The following is an 18,799-nucleotide window of genomic DNA, read 5'->3' as shown; positions in this document are numbered from 1 at the left end:
TTTAGCTATAGCTATTTAGCTGCTGCCTTGTAGAGAAGAAAGAGCTTAAAGAGAACAATTGACCATTGGGATGAAGGGCTGAGAATAGGACATCAGTCTTATCTGGGGAATTCAGGGGTAGATGAGACTTGAAGACGTTTTGTTTTGTTTTGTTTTGTTGAGAGACGGGGTCTCACTAAATTTCCCAAACTGAGCTCAAACTTGTGATATTCCTCCTTCAGCTTCCCAGAGTGCTGTGATTACAGGCGTATGAACCCCATCCCCGCTTGCTAATATCTTTTTAATAGTAATGAAAAACAGAATTTGGAAGACTTGGTTTACATTTAACTAATATTTTTTGCATACTTTAGCCAAGTATTTATGTTTGCACACCTTTTACAGTTCACAAAGAGTTTGCAGCTGTGAATAACCCATGGAATTACTTCTTTCTCTAATTTGGATTATAAGTTTGCATCATAGCTTCTATGGCTCATGTTTATCAAAACTTGTAACATTTTATGACTCAGAAATTAATTTCTAGGACTGAGGCTTTCAGAAAAATACTCCTGTATCACTAAAAGCAGTTTAATGTGTTTGTACGTCTTGACCTTAAAGTTTGCCTATTAAAAATAGTTGCTTACTGGGTGTGGTGGCACACAGCTGTAATCCTAGCACTCAGGAGGCTGAGGCAGGAATGCTGTGGGCTATTCAGTGAAAAGGGCCAGCCTGAAATACATAGCAAGATCCTGTCTCCAAAAAAAAAAAAAAAAAAAAACGATAAAGTCCTTGGTTCCAAGTCTAGATAAGTAGGAATGCCTTTAAAAAAAAAAAAAAAAAAATGCCACTTTTTTATTACTATGGACTGAAATACTTTTCCTCTGTTTGATTTCAGATACTGTGAGAGTCGACGAAGGGTTTTATTACAGCATGTGCATGAAGGCTATGAAAAAGATCTGTGGGAGTACATTGAGGACTGAGAATGGCCCTGCATAAAATGAACTCTGAAAACTTTACCATCTAGAGTGCTCATGCAATTAAAACAAAACAAACACAAACACAAACAAGGAGGCACCAAGCCTGTTCTGACACCGCTGGTCTGTAGTTCCAGGATTCTGTTTTGTTGACAGAAAGTTTAAGTAAATTATATTGTAATAAAAAAAGGTAGATAAACCATTGTACAACAGTATTCTAGGCCGCCAACAAAAGTGTGACAGACACACTAAAAGCCCTCCAAACTTTAACTTGTAACGTAGCTTCATTCTCAAAGCTGACTCCTTCTTTTTCTTTTTCCTAAGTGTAGTACAGTTAAAATTCCACATAGCTCCTTGACCCTGCTCTTCATGTCCAAACCAGCCATTTGTTGTACTTTGTAAAGGACCTCTTCCCCTCCTCCTCACACATAGGAACACACCCACACACAGACGCCCCAGGTCAAAATTCTCAGGATGGGGAAGGGGATAGGCAGAAAGAGGATTGAACAACACACACATGAGAAAAGAAAAAAAAGAAAAGAAAAAAAACTTTGTATATGACTTTTAAAACAAGAGGACAACACAGTATTTTTCAAAATTGTATATAGCGCATATGCATGGACAAAGCAAGCGTGGCACGTGTTTGCATAATGTTTAATTACAAAAAATATTTATTCTTTAAAAATCTTCAAGATTATGTCTATTTGCTGTGCATTTTCTTTCAGTTTGCTTTCTTTCCAGGGATGGGGTTGGGATAAATGTGTGTTTGTTTAGCACCTCTAGAAGACCTTACTAGAGCTCTTCATTTTCCCTTTCCTGAGGTTCCTTTGCCCTTCTGATTTGGGTTATGCTGTTTGCTGGCCATGGCCTTCATGCCTTGAATTCCCAGCTTTTGATCAGGAACCGGAATGTCAAGTTCTAAGTGCTATGGCCCATACCAGGCAGCTCCAGGACTTTGTGACTGCAGCTCACAAATAATCCTGTGGTGAGCCTGCTCCCCTCTGTGGGCTCAGGCCTCTCCCGACTTCAGGTGCCTGGGTCATGCACATAGACTTCCTGAGTTCCCATCACATCCAGAGGAAGTGTCTCATGAACTTCTTTTCCTGTTTTTGTTTTTCCTTAATTGCTGCTTTGAGCCTCTTAGTAAGATTTCAGTTATGGCTCGTCCTTCACCCTTGGGTGATAGGATGTCAAATAGAGTGATTTTGCTTTAAATATAAGTATATAGCCATCCACTACAGAGTCTCAGATTGTGAACTGAAGATGGCAGATATGGAATGGCTTGTGTGTGTCGCTGTGGGCTCAGTTTGAAAGAAAACACCACTAGGAAATTATAATCCCATCCAGGGCGTTTACATAGGAATCACTTCTGTTTGCTTCTTTTCTGTTGTCAGCAGATAGGAGAATTAATCCAGCGTTTTAGCTCTGACGTCCATTTTTTTATGGCCTTTCTACTAAGAGCTATGTTAAAAGTAAAGGATGGTGGTGGTTTTATTAACTATATACCTGTTCAGGCCATTCTGGCTGTGTATTTTTCAACAGGTCAGCGTCCCTAAATCTGTCAATTTTATACAAGTGTGTAGCATGAACTAGGCAACTAGATTAAGAGGTCTGAATACAAAATACCGCTTTGAACTGAGACCTCTTTGTCTTCCTTTCAGTGTCTTGTGCCTAGGACGTGTTTACCACACGTGAGGCAGCCTCGTCTGCTCTTGCACTGTACATCTTACTACACCATTGGGAAGTCGGCTCACTTTCCTCTGGCCTTTTGCCTAAGTTAGGCTTTGCTGAATCAACCCTACTTTTCCTTTTAGAAAAGGTTACATGAGATGTACTTGCAATTGTTCTTTTCCCATCAAAAACCAGTGAATGTTTGCTGAGTACATTATGCTGCTTCCTAAACCACTTGTTGCTTTAGGATCGACTTTACCTGTACCTTGTTCTTCCCTTTCTTGCCACCTCAGGTGAAAATCTGAACTCAGTGTCCGCTTCTTCCATATTCTCTATTTCTCCCTGCCTCATCATCCTACTTGACCTTTTATCTGCATCAATCTTAAATGACATTTATGAAGACTAAGGAGTTTTGTTTTTTTTTTTTAAGGAAAGCTTGAAGAAGTTCCTTTCCCTGGTAACTTTGAAGAGCAGCCCAGAGTTGCTGCATAGATGTATGTGGCTCCCTTCAAATGCTTCGTGTGTGTGGTGGTTTTCAGCCATTTTCCCGGGTAACTCAGCAGCGTCTAGGTCTGAGTGTCATTCATCCTCTCCCTGTGCTCCTCGGCCACAAGACTCCAAGACTCCAGAAGCAGCGTGCACTTCCTCAGTCCCCCACCCGTGGAGGAGCGGTACTTTCTAGAGCTGCTCTCTAGTTTCAGTGTCACCATAATACCTGAGGACACTGTAGTTGGGTGCATTTGCTAATTGGTATGACAAGGTGAACTGGCCTTTTCTACTTCCAAGCTTTTACTAGATCCTCCTATTTGACAGGATTCCCAGAATTAACTGCTCTTGTTAGTAGCTTCAGTGCCCCCAGCTGGGCTAGGCAAGCCATATTATACTACAGCTTCCCTGTTACACCTATCTGAGTCTGTCAGAGGGTTCATAGTCAGCACAAGGGTCTCCATGTCTATTTGAGGTCAGTGACATTGTCTTCTGAAAAGTGCATGCTTCACCCAAGCAATTCAGTGAGCAGCAGATGGACTTTCAGTGATTTACAATAAAATTTTGATCCAAAGCTCAGGACACAAACCACAGTGGTGAAATGGAGTAGCATATAACATCAGACTAAATTTTGTGTAATTTGCTGCCACCCAGATTGTATGGTCTTATGTGTGTTTAAATAAATATATTAAATACACGTGTATATATACACACATGTACAACAGATCCGAGACTTGACTGACTTGATTTGAAATGGCTGAATCTTCAGCGTACTGTATGATTCAACTATGAATAGGAATTCAGATTTAATACAAGAGAGAAGAGGAGGTAATGTGACAAAATTCTTATAGCTAAATATACCGGTATAGAGCACTTGGGGATGGGATGGGGTGGGTTGGTGAGACAATCAGATCGGTAAATTGATTAAATGCTCCTAACCCTGTAATTTTGTGCATAGAGCACCCTATGCTGTGGAAATAACTGTTGTTAGATTTTCATTGTAACTGGACTGTTCAGGTTACCCAGAGGGAAAGAACATTCCTAATTCTAATAAAATAAACTTTTATTTTGTTATTGCATTAGTTACTTATGTTCATTTTTATAGTTGCAAACAGTGACATATAGGTGGTTAACTGCCTATAATATGTGCCTTATTCACTGTTCCTGCTTAATAGAAAAGTCTTAAGATTTGGTTCCGTTTCTGTGCGGGGAGCTGTGAATGAGGCCGGCCTGATGCTTGGTTAAAGAAGCCTTCAGAACATTTGCTGTGAGCTTTGTGTTTCAAGCAGTGAATTTAGATTACTGTTTTTTGTTGTACCAGTAATACATATCAAATATTCAGTCTCTTTAAGTGTTAATTTTTAAAAGATATTTTTAAAGTCATTTTCAGCCTTAAAAATACTGTAATACTCTATTCGGTTCAGTTCCAAGCTGGTGTGTCCAAAACGGATGAAGGCAGAGTTGTCATAAAGGTTTCAGCACTGGCAGTATTATTGGTACACTAACCAAGACCAGATTTTAGGACAATTTAATCTTACTGGATTGGTAATTATAAGAGTTCATTTGTTACTTTCATCATTGAAGCACTTTAACTTACAGGTTCTGAAACAAGTGAGAGTAGAGATTGCTGTTTGTGAAGGAGAAAAGGTCCCACGAGGTTGAGGAACTTGCTCAGATTTGCAGTTTCTTATGTCTGGGCGTGGTCAGCCTTGGACTGCATCTTTGTATCATGTTTTCATTGTAGTCACCCAATGACGTAGCATGCAGGACTGGGGACGATGGTCCTTAAGTGCAGTGGTGGACTTACACAGCACGCTTGTGACTACAGAGTGCCTGTGACTGCTGCTGCTAGAGGACTGCTGTACACCACCTCTAGTCATGCAGAATCTGCAACTAATTACTCTGTATTTTGCCTAATGCTTAGACGCCTGCCCAAATAGAACAGGAGGCCTTCCCATTCTGCAGATCAGAACAGTTCATCCTTGTATAAATGTGATAATTGAGTGAAAACAGTTCAGCATAATTTGGTTGACGGGGATTGCGTAACTAGTTTGCAGTGTTGACCTAAGATACTCCCATTGTAAAGAATTTTGGATGGTCTGTTAGAACTTGTTTTGGGAGGATTTGTTTTCTCACTAATAAATAGCTATCAAACTTACAAGATGGTATCAGTTCAGAGCTGACAACTGGAAATATGCAAACAGCAGATACCCATATGATTGCTGCATGTACACTGGGAACTGGGTGACCTTTGGAGCTTTAAGAAGATAATGCAGTTGGGGCTGGGGATTTAGCTCAGCGGCTAAGCACCTGCCTTGCAAGCAGGCGGTCGTGAGTTCGATCCCCGGTACCGATAAAAAAAAAAAAAAGTGTAAAAAAAAAGATAATGCAGTGACCATTACAGGAAAATCCGCTGCTTCAGAAACAAGTGCATGGGCTAAGATATTCATATTCTCTTCGAAGATTTGGTTCTCAGTTACTTGAGGTGAAGTAGACAGTTGAATTGTGCACTTATAAATCAGGCAAATAATACCTAACAGAGGGGCAAATAGACAACTTGTGGAGTTTTCTCTCTGTGAGATTTAATTTTAGGACAGCTGTTCTTTTTCTAACCAGTAGGATGGGAAAATAATGAGATAATTGTGAAAAGCGGTTTTCAGACTAATAAGATTTGGGGCTATAATTTAAGGCTGTTTTCAGAGTAGGAGCCAACCAGTTCACAGATCAGTCAAGTTGTGTAGCAGACCTAACTATCAAAAGGACAACTATACTATCCTTGGAATCCAGGGACGCCAAGTTAGAAATCGCACACTTGGATTTTTTTTTTTTTTTTGTCTTTTTTCCTTTTTATGGGTACCGGAAATCGAACTCACGACTGCCTGCTTGCAAGGCAGACACTTATGCCACTGAGCTAAATCCCCAGCCCGCATACTTGGATGTTTTTAAGAGCTGGGTGAGCAGGTCATGCTTGTCTGATTCTGCATGTTCACTTTATTATGCCATTTGTTTTACAGAAATATTGCGAAGATCATTGTTAACATCTAGTGAGGAAACAACACCATTACTAAGTTAGGCAAAAATATAAGAGCTGTAAACTCCCAAAGGCAGATCAGATTTTTCCTGAGAACTAACCATTTTGTACCCCGTACTGCCATCTGTACATCATATCATTGTCTAATAGTTTCTACTTTCCTGTGACCTTACTGTTCTGGGTGTTGTGTTAACTTTTCCAGTACAAATGGACAGAACTGTTCACAGCAGAACAAACGTGGCTCTTATGAGCTTACCCCAGTGGATTAAGAGGCAGATCTTGAAGCTCAGGGAAATAACCCCAAAGTCATGGAGAGCTGGCAGTAAACACAGTGTGCTTTGGTTCATGAGTCTTATTGGAGAAAGAATTGTCCATGCTTACCCAACACCAAAAATACCTGCTATATTGTATAGATTAGAAAATGTCACTTTCAGATTGCCCTGAAAACTCAGTGGTCAGTTCTTAACTGTGGGTTCTTTAAAGTAGATGTTAGTGGCCTCAGATATGTTACTGGGGGGGGGGGGAACCAAAGTACTTAACTACACCCTGCCTCAAGTTTGGGAGCTACCCCAAAAGTTTAATGAGAGGAAGGAGGAAATACAGGTCTCTCTATATTTCCAAACCCTTTCCAGAAGGCTAGTGCTGCTTTGAGCTAATGGAATTGGCTTCCTACCAATGGGGCCACCATTGGCTTCAGGTGGTTCTTAAACCACCTGCCTTTTGCTGCAGTGTTCAAGTTTCAGGGTAGTCTTGAAAGTTGATTGTAATACAAATACGAAAACCAGTTCTCTGTAGAAGACAGAACCTCCATGAGGTTCTTTATGCTGAAACGTGTTCTGTAGATTTTACATTTCCTTGAGAGTTACAGTGTTCCATATGCATAACAAATCCCTGTCCTAGAAGTCACGTAAGCGTACATGACATGATCAGAATTCTGAAGAGGTTGCAGGTTGTGCAGTGAGACCTCCTGGCTCTGTGGAAACAAATGGCCAAGTTGACATCACGAGGATTGGCTTGAACAGCAGAATTTGTCCTAAATATGCTGAAGGGTCCCCATGCTGATACACCTTTCTCTTGCAGAGAGAATCCCTTGCTGTGTGTACTCTTGCCTCTGTAGGTCACATTGAGTGCAAGAAAGCAAAAATCAGAATCCATGGAGCATCTTTTATCCTCTATGGGCAATAGACCTTTTTGTTTTTTGAGACAAGGTCCACAGCAGGCTGGCAGCAATCTTCCTGCCTTAGGCTCCCAAGTGCTTGAGACTACAGTAGACCTAATGGAATGCTGGGAAACAGAGATGATGTGTTCTAAAATTGTTAGCTGTTAAACCTGCTCAGGTCTAACTGCCAGCCTTCCTGGTATGAACAGAGTTCTTTGCTTGTTAATAAATCCCTATCACATACCCTGACTTGTGGTTCATTTCCATCTAGGGCAGAAGAGTTTGCTAATGAGGAAGCATGATTTGAATGTTCACCTGCTGTGGAAAAGATCCCTACTTCAAATAAGGCAATGATTTGTTGTCTATTTTTTGAGAAAGGATCTCACTTTGTAGTGCATGCTGACCTTGAACTCACCATGTAGTACAGGCTGGCCTTGAGCTCTCAACAATCATCCTGCCTAAGCCTCTTGAGTATTAGGATTACAGGTATGTGCCACCACAGCCACCTAGGAAATGGTTTTGTATCCAAAAATCCAGGTATTAATTTGGAGTGTTAAAGCCATGGCAGTGAATGCCTAAGAATATATCTAATGAAGGGTGATAGGGTTTTGCATGCCTTTGAAAAATTAATTTCTTTTTCTTGTTTTGTTTGAGACAGGGTTTCACTCTATAGTTAGGGCTGGCCTTGAACTCATTAGCCCCATGCTAGCCTTGAATGTATGGTGATCCTCCTGCCTGAGCCAGTTTGAATAAATTTTCACCCTATCATTTGACCAGCTTGCAATAAAGAAGGCTAAGCAATATGCTTAAAAAGAACTCCATGATAAAAGTTGAGCATGGTAGCACACGTCTGTAATCCCAACACTCAGGAGACTGAGGCAGGAGGGTTGTTGAGAGTTCAAAATGAGCCCAGTGAGCTCAAAGCCAGCCTGAACTGCATAATGAGACCCTGTCTCAGACAAAACAACCAAGCAAAAAACCCCAAAAATCCTCCATGATGATCTAGCTAGGTGTAGTGCTACACACCTATAATCCTATCACTCAGGAGGCTAAGGCAGGAGGATCATGAATTCAAGACCAGCCTGAACTACAGTGAATTCAAGAGTGGACTGAACTATGCAAGACTCTTAGAAAAGAAAACCCCAAAACTTGTATTGTTAAAAACCAAATGAATGGGACTGGGGATTTAGCTCAGCGGCATAAGCGCCTGCTTTGCAAGCAGGCAGTCGTGAGTTCAATCCCCAGTACCAATAAAAAAAAAAAAAACCAAATGAGTGCACGAGTGCCTTACAGTGACCAAATGTTTTCCTATCATTTCACCATGGAAATGAGACTACTGGTCCCATAAAACACTTCCCGGGTGCCATTTAGATGCTATTATTTTGGACTTAGATTTTGGACCCTATGAGATTTCATAATCAAGGGCTTAGCTCTTAATACATTCAAGCTCAAAATAATCCCACAAAAGCAATCAGGTCAGATTTAGCTGGAAACACTATCCTGATGCAGGGGTTCTGTGCTCATCTTGTTTAGAACTGATCTGTAGAAGTAAAGTACAAGCGAATGAAATTACATGTCCTTAGTGTTCAGGGTAGCGTCAACAGGTATGTACACCTGTGTAAGAACCACTTTAAAGATTACAATTAAATTTTCTTGTCTACCTTTAAAGTCATCTTTGAGTTTTTCCCATGCCAGTGATCAGATTTAATCACTGAAGATTTATTTTTGCTGATTTTAAATTGTGTAAAGATGGATCAGACGTATACATTCTTCTGATTCTAGCTTTTTTCACTTAAAATGCTCTAAAGCCTATCTATACTGCCTAAGTAAGTCGTCCCTTACTGCTGATTAGCATTTCATCCTGCAAGCCTGTCACAGTATGTTTATGCTTTCCTGTTCATGGACCTTTGGGATGTTTCTAGTCTGGGGAAATTTGGATTTTTTTTTAAGATATATGGGCTGGGGATTTAGCTCAGCGGCATAAGCGCCTGCCTTGCAAGCAGGCAGTCGTGAGTTCGATCCCTGGTACCGATAAAAACGAAAAAGACAAAAAAAAAAAAAAAAATGTTTTCATTTCCTTTGGGTAAATATGGTAAGAGTGCTAGATCATATAGTAAGCCTAGTTTATAAGAAACTGCCCTCCTACTCATCACAAGATTCACCATTTCATACGCTTGTCAGGTACAGGGAGTTCCAGCTGCAATGTCACTCCATTCTATCAGCATTTCCTGTTAGTGTGAATGTGTGTGTGTGTGTGTGTATGTGTGTGTGTGTGTGTACTAGCCATTTCCCAGGTATGAAGTAGCACTGTGATTTGAATTTATATTATTTTTCCCTGGTGTTTAATAAGGTTGAGCATTCTTTCACATGCTTATCTTCCATTTGCATAGCATTCATGAAGAATCTTTGTCTTTTCCCATTTTAAAATCATCTTTATTGTAGGCATTATAAATTTTTGTATTCTGGATACAAATCCTTTGACAGATATATGTGCCATGATTTGTTTTCTTTCAGTATGGGGATCAAAGCCAGGGCCTTGCACATCTTACCGGAAAATTTTGGTGAGAAAACCTTATTTTATTCTTATTTTGCAACCAAATTCCTAAACTCCCACCTCAGTTGCCCTAGTTAGTGGGTCTGCAGATATATAGATATAGATAAAAAATATATAGATACAGATATCTAGCTGTTAGACTTGTTTTTTCTCAGGATACAAATACTCTAATCTGGACCTTCATGCTCATCTGAATATTGCTGAGGGATTGCATGAGGCTCCATGATAAATTAGTTTTCAGTATATTGGGTAAAAGCCCTTTAAAGTGCCATTGAAGAGTCTTTCAGGAATTGGCTTTTTCTGAAAAGACTAAGTAGTAAATATTTTAGGCTTCATGGCATGAAGTCTCTCTCGTGGTCATCCAGAATCTGAGATAGACAGCAAATAAATGGGTATGGCTACATTTCAGCAAAATTGAGTTACAGAGCTGAGGGATAGTTCAGTATTAGAGCACTTGCCTAGCTCACAAGAGGCCTTGGGATTCGTCTCCAGCACTTCCAATGAAGAAGATTTTATTTTAAAGTTAGATGTTAGGCTGGAATTGCTCCACTGTCACTGATTCACTAAGTCTTATGCTAAACCCTTATGCTAAAGTCTTATGTACTAAGCCAGTCTTTTGAAGTTTCCTACATGTACATCATTATCCTCCTTTTTTTTTTCTTTTTTCTTTTTGAGACAGGGTCTCCCTATGCATTTCAGGCTGGCCTTGGGCTCACTTTGTGGCCCAGGCTGGTCTCGAACTTGTAGTGATCCTCCTGCCCTAGCTGCCTGAGTGCTAGGATTACAGGAGTGCACCAACATGCACAGCTCCTTAATTTTTATATTCCACTGTATTTTTCAGCAGTGACTATATAAAACTTACAAAATTCAGTTTATAAAATAAGGTTACTTTCTTTCCCTCTTTTAGTTTCTTTCCCCAAACATACTTATATGTTTTTCCTGTCTTATTTATTGTTGTGGAGTACATACTTTACTGTCATCCATAGAATTTGTGTCTGTTTACTACCATATCATTAGTGCCTAGAAAAAGGTGTAGTACACAGTAAGTAGCTAGTCAGTATTTACTCAGTGTGAGTAGAGTTTATTCCGTGTGTATTATTTTAAACAGTAGACTAATTTCTCACAAAAGTTTGACTTGGGAGGCTGAGGCAGGAGGATTGCAAATGTGAATCTCACTTGGGAAGTTGAGCAGGTCCTTGCCTCAAAGTAGAAAAGGACTGAGGTTATAGCTCAGTGTTAGGACACCCTTGAGTTCAATCTCCTATACTAGAAAGAAGATTTGATGAAGAAAAGTTCATCCTGACAGTTTTAATTTTTGCTCTATATTAATATTTTTTTGGATTTAGGAAGAAAATTTGAATATTGTGATTCTTCATTCTTTTAGGATAGTTTCACTTACAGTACAGTGGATTAAAAGGCTTCATTTGTAGTTTATTAAGGAAAAAAATCAAACAAAGATAGTAAATTTAATAGGCTTCACAAAAAGATCATGGCTAAAGGACTAAAACTTTCTAAGCTGAAATAAAAAGTCTGAATTGGAATGTGCTGTATTGCTTCCTCTGGAAAAAGAGCTATGCTGGCTGGGCACGGTGTCTTTATACCACAGATGCCTGAGTGCTGTCTCAGTTCATGAACTTGATTTTTTCCGTGATTCTGATTGCAAAGTGAGTTGGGTAAGAACCAAATAAATGTCAGTGTTGAGCTGAGCATGATGGCACACACCTACAATCCCAGCCCTTGCGATACTGAGGCAGAAGGGTTGCTGTGAGTTTGAGACCTGTCTGGGTTACAGAAGTGAGTTCTAGGCCAGCCTGCACTACATGATGAGATGCTGTCTTTAAGGATTTTTTTTCCTGTGGCTAGGTTCAGTGTTGACCTTACTTGATTCAGATCTGATTTAGTTTTTGTCCAGTTCGTTTTGCCATCAGGATTGTGGAGACAATTGAATTTGTAAACCCAGGTACCACTGTAGATGGTTTTGCGAAGAGTAGAGTTTAAAGATTGGCCAACCTCCAGAAGGAAAGTGGTTTCCCATCTGTAGCTATTCAAGTAAAATTGTTCAGTAGTTGGTACTTTGAGTGTACGTATTAGTTTCCCTTGCAGGGAGCACAGTGTTGGCATTAAGTGGTTGCTTGGTTGGATGCTTGGTTGGTTGGTGGGTGAAGCCAGTGACAGCTGACTGAATCAGCACAGGGTTGCCACAGCTGCCGTCTGTCCTTTCCTAGGCTTAGACCAACTTCAACCTGATGTTTTCTGTTTAAAGGTTATTTTTCATCTGCTGCTTAAAATGAAGCAATTTCATATTCTAGAGTTGTAACCTTGTTTTTGAAGTGGGTTGCTTAAATGGCTTTTTATTTTTAAAGCAGTGGACCCACCTTGCCTTTGAGGAAAGTACAGAATAAACATAAACAGCAGCACTCCACAGAATCTGTGACTTCCTCAGTGTCTAAAAAGGCCTGTTCCCTGGTTGCTGGTTTCCTACAAGTGAAGCATGTTCACAAATTGCAAGATACTGTCAAAGACAGAGAAAAGTAAAACCTCTGTAAATGTTTCATTTTCCTTTAGGAATGTTAGCAAGAATTGCTTTTTCTGGAAATAGAACAGTGTAGTCTACAGGGAAAGCAAGAGGATACCCAGCCTCCTCATTGCTGCAGAAAGATTGGTTAAGAGAAGGACAAATGGATTTGACAAAGAGCAGCTTCAACACTGGTGACACAGGATGCTGACTGCCGTGAATGGGTGTGGACAACATGTCAGATGACTTTCACTGGGAAAGTTAGGGAAGCAGGTGTTATGAGCAAGAATGTAGCATTTAAGAGTTGTTTTCTTAAGACTTTAGAGTATATTAATATACCACTAGAAACAATCAGTAGAGAAAGACATGTTTATTCATTTTAATTTTAAAAAGTATTTATAAGACTCAGAAATTATAGTGATTATAACAACAGTGGATGCAGATATGGATTAACACATCCACAGTGGAGCCACACTTGCATTCCTTTGATTGCTGCCCAGCAGGACAGTCATGCCTGTGCCGTCAGTGGTTGAAGCTGGTGGGAAATGTCAATGTGGTGTTAATATCATTTAACAACACTAACTGCTTGAAGGTAGTTATTTCATAAAGTAAGGTATACTCCCACGATGTCACAGTTGAGTTCTCAGCTCACTCTTTCACTGATTTTTAGTTGGAACCTAACATTTTTTCACAGAATCCCCCACAATTTCATGGAAACCACACGGATCTTCCACAAAGAGGTTTCGGCAGGAGGAATGCAAGTAGCGCATCCACGAGTGTTACTAGTTCTCCTTGCTGCAGAGGGGTTGCTGGTCTGTAACCCATCTCTGCATTCTAACAGGTTGATGCACTGCATGTGGCTGTCTCCATTATTCTTGGTCGTGTTCTTCTTAAAAGCCTGAAGATCCCTATGATGCTGCCAAAATGCCTTACACTTTCTAAGGCTTCATCAATACAGTGTTTTATTAAATTACATAATTCCAAGGGTCCTAGCATATTTATGGTTTAAACTATAAAAACAGGCATTTATAGGCATTTTTATGATCATATCTGAAATTTGCAGTCTTTCACAATTGCAAGTGCTCTAGGAACAGAACTGCGCATTTTGGGGATCCACTGTACTGTACTGTGAAACATTCCTGGATTTAAATTCTTAATGCCTGTAAGCACTTGTGCAACTTATTTGGCATATCTTCGCCTAGTTTATTGTTCTATAAAATAAGATGTTACCTAACACAGAATTATGTTTAACACACACACACACACACACACACACACCCTGCACAAAAAATCAGGTCAGGGATTTACTTCAGAGGCATAAGTGCCTTGCTGACAAGTGCCAGTTCGATCCCCAGTACTGAAAAAAAATGTGTTTCACACACTTACAGTCCGTAGAATGAGGCCTAAAAATGGTTTGCATCATCCAGGGACCTAAGTAATGTGTGTGTGTGTGTGTGTTTTTTTTCTTTTTTATCGGTACCAGGGATCAAACTCACAACCACCTGCTTGCGAGGCAAGTGCTTATGCTGCCGAGCCAGATCCCCAGCCCCAAATTAATCTTTTCTAAATGGGTTTTAGTGCCTGAAAAAGTTTGGCTTGGTTTTATTATAAAGGATGGTAGCAAAGGGGTATTTTTTTTCTATGAAATAACATAACATTTTTCCTTAGCTGTAAATGTAAGAAAGCTGGATCTAAGTTTAATGACTTGTTATAATATTAGCAGGGGTAGTGTTCCTTGTCCTTCAAGTGTTCCCTTTTGTTTAGAGTTGAACTCTCCTTCTAGAAGATTATATTCAAATAGCCTGTACACTTTATGAACAGGAGAAATAAATTACAAATTCTGAAATGTTATGTAAAAAGACAATAGTTTTTTAGTTTTATGTATTCTTTGTGTTTTAGATATTCAATATTTGCCTGAATGGATTGTGTTTGGTTTTATGATTTTTGTGTTTTCTTTCCCCCTTAGGTCTGCAAAGGAAACCTCTAATGGAATGAGCAAGGTATTGTAAAAATAATCAAAAGTAGTATATTATTGAAAATATAATTTGAAAGGTAAACTGGAACATTATAATAATATACACATACACATTAAAAGACACATTATAAAACAAAGTGAAAAAATAGATTCCTTTGTTATTTATGTAAAGACACTTTAAAAAGTTCTTAAAGAACAGTGGCCAGTATTTGTGATGCTGTTTTTATTAAAAAAAAGTGTATGTGCTATTTCTGTGTATTTTGTATATGGTATAAGTACGTTGGGGACATTTTGGAATATTATTTATTTTACAGGTCAAAAAGCAGATAAGTGCTGCGGATAACTCTGATGACTTGTCTCAGGCATCTGAAACACTCTCAGAGGATAGATAGTCACCTTCCCCTCAATGTGAGAAGACCTTGATATTTGAACAAGTTAGAGAGGAGCACAAAGGTAGGACCAGTGTAAAAATGCAAGGATATTGTAGTAGCAGTATACCCATTGCTCAGCATTGTGCCATCGAGCATGGATGCCTTGAAGTGCTATTTGTGCCGTAGCGTGCTGTATATTAGCATGTGATGACAGGTATTGTAAGCTCCAGCCACAGAGCAGGGCCATTCCCACTGCTCTTTCATAGTGTGAGTGACTTGGCTTGTTGTTGACTCTGCTTCTCTCCTGTGCCTTGATCCTCCTCACCTCAGTGAACCTTAATCTCTGCCTGGAATGCCCTTATCAGATGTTTCCTTGCAACGCACCTCCTGAAACCAAGGTCTGCTCTGTGGCCATAATTATGTATTTTTAAAGATTTAGTCCTTATCATGTTAGCCCCTTGCTGAAAACCTACCACTCACTTCTCCTAGCTGGAAGGTTAAAGATTTCACTCCTCCAACTCTATCCTGCACACTGTGGCCGCTGGCTTTTCAGTGGCTTAGGAGGTACTGAAACATGATTCCTGAGCGTGTGGAAAGTGTACAAGGCGATAAGTTTTGACCTGTTATTAAACACACTGAGTCACCACAGTCCAGATGGCTAACCAGTCCATCACCTACCGAAGCCTCCCATTAGTGAGAAATGTCCAAATTATTGTGCAGAATGTTTATAAAGACCTTCCATACCCATGAGTGGTGTATGAGCGTTCTAGATCATCTCTATCTTCACAAATACGTAGTATTGCCTGTGTGTGTGTGTGTGTGTGTGTGTGTGTGTGTGTGTGTGTGTGTGGCCAGTCTAACACAGGTATGTATGACACCTATTAGTATCATTTTAGTGGGTATCACCTAATGACTAACAATGTTGAGCATCTTTCTGTGTGCTTGTTATTCATGTGCATGTCATCTCTGCTGAACTGTCTTTTCCTGTCTTTCATCATTTAAAATATTAGGTCATTTGTTATATTTTACGAATTCATTCTATGTTGTGGATACAATTCCTTGATAAATCATAATTTTTCCAAGGCTTTTTTCCTCCCAGTTTATGAGATGATGTTTTATTCTCTTACTAGCGTTTTTTGAATAGTGAAAGTTTTGAATTTTAACAGTGTCCCGTTTATGTATTTTTTCATTATGGGTTTTGACTTATGTCATAACAAGGTAGACTTTTCCCTACATGTATTGCATGCATTTGTGACCTTAAGTTTTTCCTTAAGTTTTTCAGTATTTCTAGGCAATGTGGCTCATCTGTAAGGTTTTTTAGGTTATCTGATATCTCCCAATAAAAACCTGACCTGTACAGTTCAAGTCTGTGTTGTCCAACGTTCAGTTAGTCTATTTATTCTGCCATCAGACTGTGTATCATTTTCCATGTGTATCAATGCAATTTGGTGTTATGAAAATATCTTTCGTGACCTTTCTGATACAACTTGTTTCTTGTAAACAGCTTCATCCTCCCTGTTCTTGATTATGTGATTTGTTTGGGGTATTAGAACAATGTTTAGTCTATGGTTAATTCCCTTGTGCAGATGCATGATCTTTCTGATTACTTACTGTCCTGGAAACTGCATTTTACCAACCTGTATGAGGACCAGACAGTTCCCTCTGATCTTGTCAGATGCCTTTCCCCATGGATCTGAGACAGTGTCTTGGCAGACCTGCGGTGTTGTTCCAATCAGTACTAAAGGGGAAAGGACTCTGCAGATCTCCAGGGTTCTCTCCTCTTTGTTGCTCTCTCCTGCGATTTCTGTCTGCCTTGGCTTTATCAGAATGGACTTCATCACCTCAGCTCAAAGAATGTTGTGGCTTCCAGTTTGTCTTGTTGGAACAGGAAACCAAGACATTCAGAACATTTGCTTCATTTGTCTCCCATCTTAGCAGAGACCATCGGCTTCATTGCCTAAAGTCCATTGTCCTGAAAATTTGTTCAATGTACTTTTGTCTGCTTTGTTTTGCTTGTTTCAGTCAGAATTTAAGTTGGTATCTACAGCTACATCATGACTGGAAGCAAACTGTTGGAGTCTCAGCATGCACTGAAGCTCGGTGACAAGGCTCTTACATCTTAAACATTCTATTTGTCTTTCTTCTCCACTAGATTGTAAGCTAAACAAGAGTAGAAGTCTCCTCTGTTTATCTGAAGCACTCAGTAAAATGTGGGCCCACACGGTGTATGTACTCATTTAGTTTAGTACTGGAGATTAGACCTAGGGAATGCTGGTTTATTGCTCCATCAGTTTTTTTTTAAATTTTATTTAAGGAGAAAAAGAAAAAAAAAAACAGAAAAAGGGTACAAGATATGCAGAATTTCAGAAAGAATAAACAGTAGGGAATCACTAGTTAATAGATTGCATATTGTTATCTTAGAAATAGTTATTCAAGTTACAAAATTAAAGCATATAAACTGGTCTTTTAGAGCACTTTCTTTTCCTCTCTTTTGTACAATGACAATTACACATTTTGGGTTTTATTACTCCCACAGTTCTTATTACTTTTTTTTTTGAAAAGAGTAAAACCAAATGTGACATAACAGAACAGAGTCAGTCAAATCAAAAGGATGGACATAATACATAATGTAAAAACAAAATACCAGGTGATTAACAATGGTTACCATACTGCCTCTTGCTATCTTAAAAAGAACTGCCTAAATCATCAGTTTTAATAAAATTGAACAAAACAGTAAAGAATAAAACCAAAACATTGGAGACATTACAGGACTTTAAAAGAAGATAATAGTCAACCAGAATGGGCGCCATAATGAATCTTATTGTCTTCACAGTTGTTGCCTATACTTTTGAACTTGGTACTATCAAGCAAAGCAAAGGGGAAAATCAGTCAAAACAAGATGGGGAGAGCAATACAGGGTTTCAAATCAAGTTAATAGGAAATCAAAGTGGGTTACTCTAATGTATCCTCCTGTTTTTTTATTTTTACCTTAATTAAAAAGATAAAAATAAAAAAAAGTAACTTAAAAATAGGAGATTGAGATAAAAGAGCGCATAACAACAAAACAGCGCAGGTCAAAGCATAACCATTTAAGCAAAATAGTGTTTCATCACAAGATATCGCGACATAAAAGTAGTTACCATAGTGTCTCTTTCCTTGAAATCTTTGAGTATAACTTCGTATACTGTAGTACCAAACATATCAAAACAATGAAAAAACCATTCAAGAGAATGACAGTATTACAGGGTATTCAGACCCAACTATCAGAAAATAAACAATGGTTTTTGTATAATCTCCTTGTCTATAAAAGTCTTTGCTTATATTATCACATATAATAAAATCCAATAAGATACAACCTGTTAAGACCGATGGAGACAGAAGAACAAAAGCTTGATGGGACTTCAAAACAAGAGGATATTAAATCAGCACTACCTATTATGATGTCTTGTTTTCTCCAAAATAGCTGTTCCAGATCTTTTTCTGTCATTTGTTGTCAGTTTGTCTTCTTCATTTCACTTTCTACTCCATTCATAGCCTCTCTGCCACTGTTTCTGGGATCTTGGTATTTTCCTTTTTTAGAATATCCTGCAGTATTCTCTGTAGAGTTGAATTGGTGGTTGCAAATTCCCCTAGTTCCTCTTTATCCTGGAAACACCTTGTTTTTCCATCAATTTCTAGGGGCAGTTGTGCAGGATATATCAATCTTGGCTGGAGGTTATTATCTTTCAAAGCCTGAATTATTTTCCCCCACGCTCTTCGTGATTTGATGGTTTGTGCTGAGAAATCCGCTGTAATTCTGATGGGTGTTCCCTTGTAAGTGATCTGTTTCTTGTCTCTGACAGCTTTTAATATTCTGTTCTTATATTGGATTTCTGGAATTTTGATTATTATATGCCTGGGTGTAGCTCTGTTTGGGCTGTAGGTGGTTGGAGTCCTGTATGCCTCATACATCTGAGTATCTTTACCTTTTGCTAAATTAGGGAAATTCTCTTGGATTATTTCTGTGAATAGCTTTTGTAGTCCATTTGTTTGTGTCCCTACTTCTTCTTTTATGTTCTTAATTCTTAAGTTATAGATCCTCTTATCA

The 18,799-nt window shown here is 39.0% G+C and overlaps 1 protein-coding gene across 1 annotated transcript in view; it reads left to right on the top strand.

The window, feature by feature from the left end:
* Positions 1-4,186, top strand: part of Arih1 (ariadne RBR E3 ubiquitin protein ligase 1) — an 80,871-nt gene extending 76,685 nt beyond the window's left edge. The window contains exon 14 of the mRNA XM_003477646.5: positions 872-4,186. Coding sequence (XP_003477694.1) covers positions 872-956 — 85 coding nt within the window. The 3' untranslated portion in view covers positions 957-4,186. The remainder of the gene's footprint in view (positions 1-871) is intronic.
* Positions 4,187-18,799: the final 14,613 nt, after the last annotated feature.

The sequence above is a fragment of the Cavia porcellus genome, unplaced genomic scaffold (genome assembly GCF_034190915.1).
Source record: "Cavia porcellus strain 051 isolate PalLab524CR breed Dunkin Hartley unplaced genomic scaffold, mCavPor4.1 scaffold_4, whole genome shotgun sequence".
Classification (NCBI taxonomy): Eukaryota; Metazoa; Chordata; class Mammalia; order Rodentia; family Caviidae; genus Cavia; species Cavia porcellus.
The sequence above is the reverse complement of the archived record's forward strand: the minus strand, read 5'-3'. Positions and strand labels throughout refer to the sequence as shown.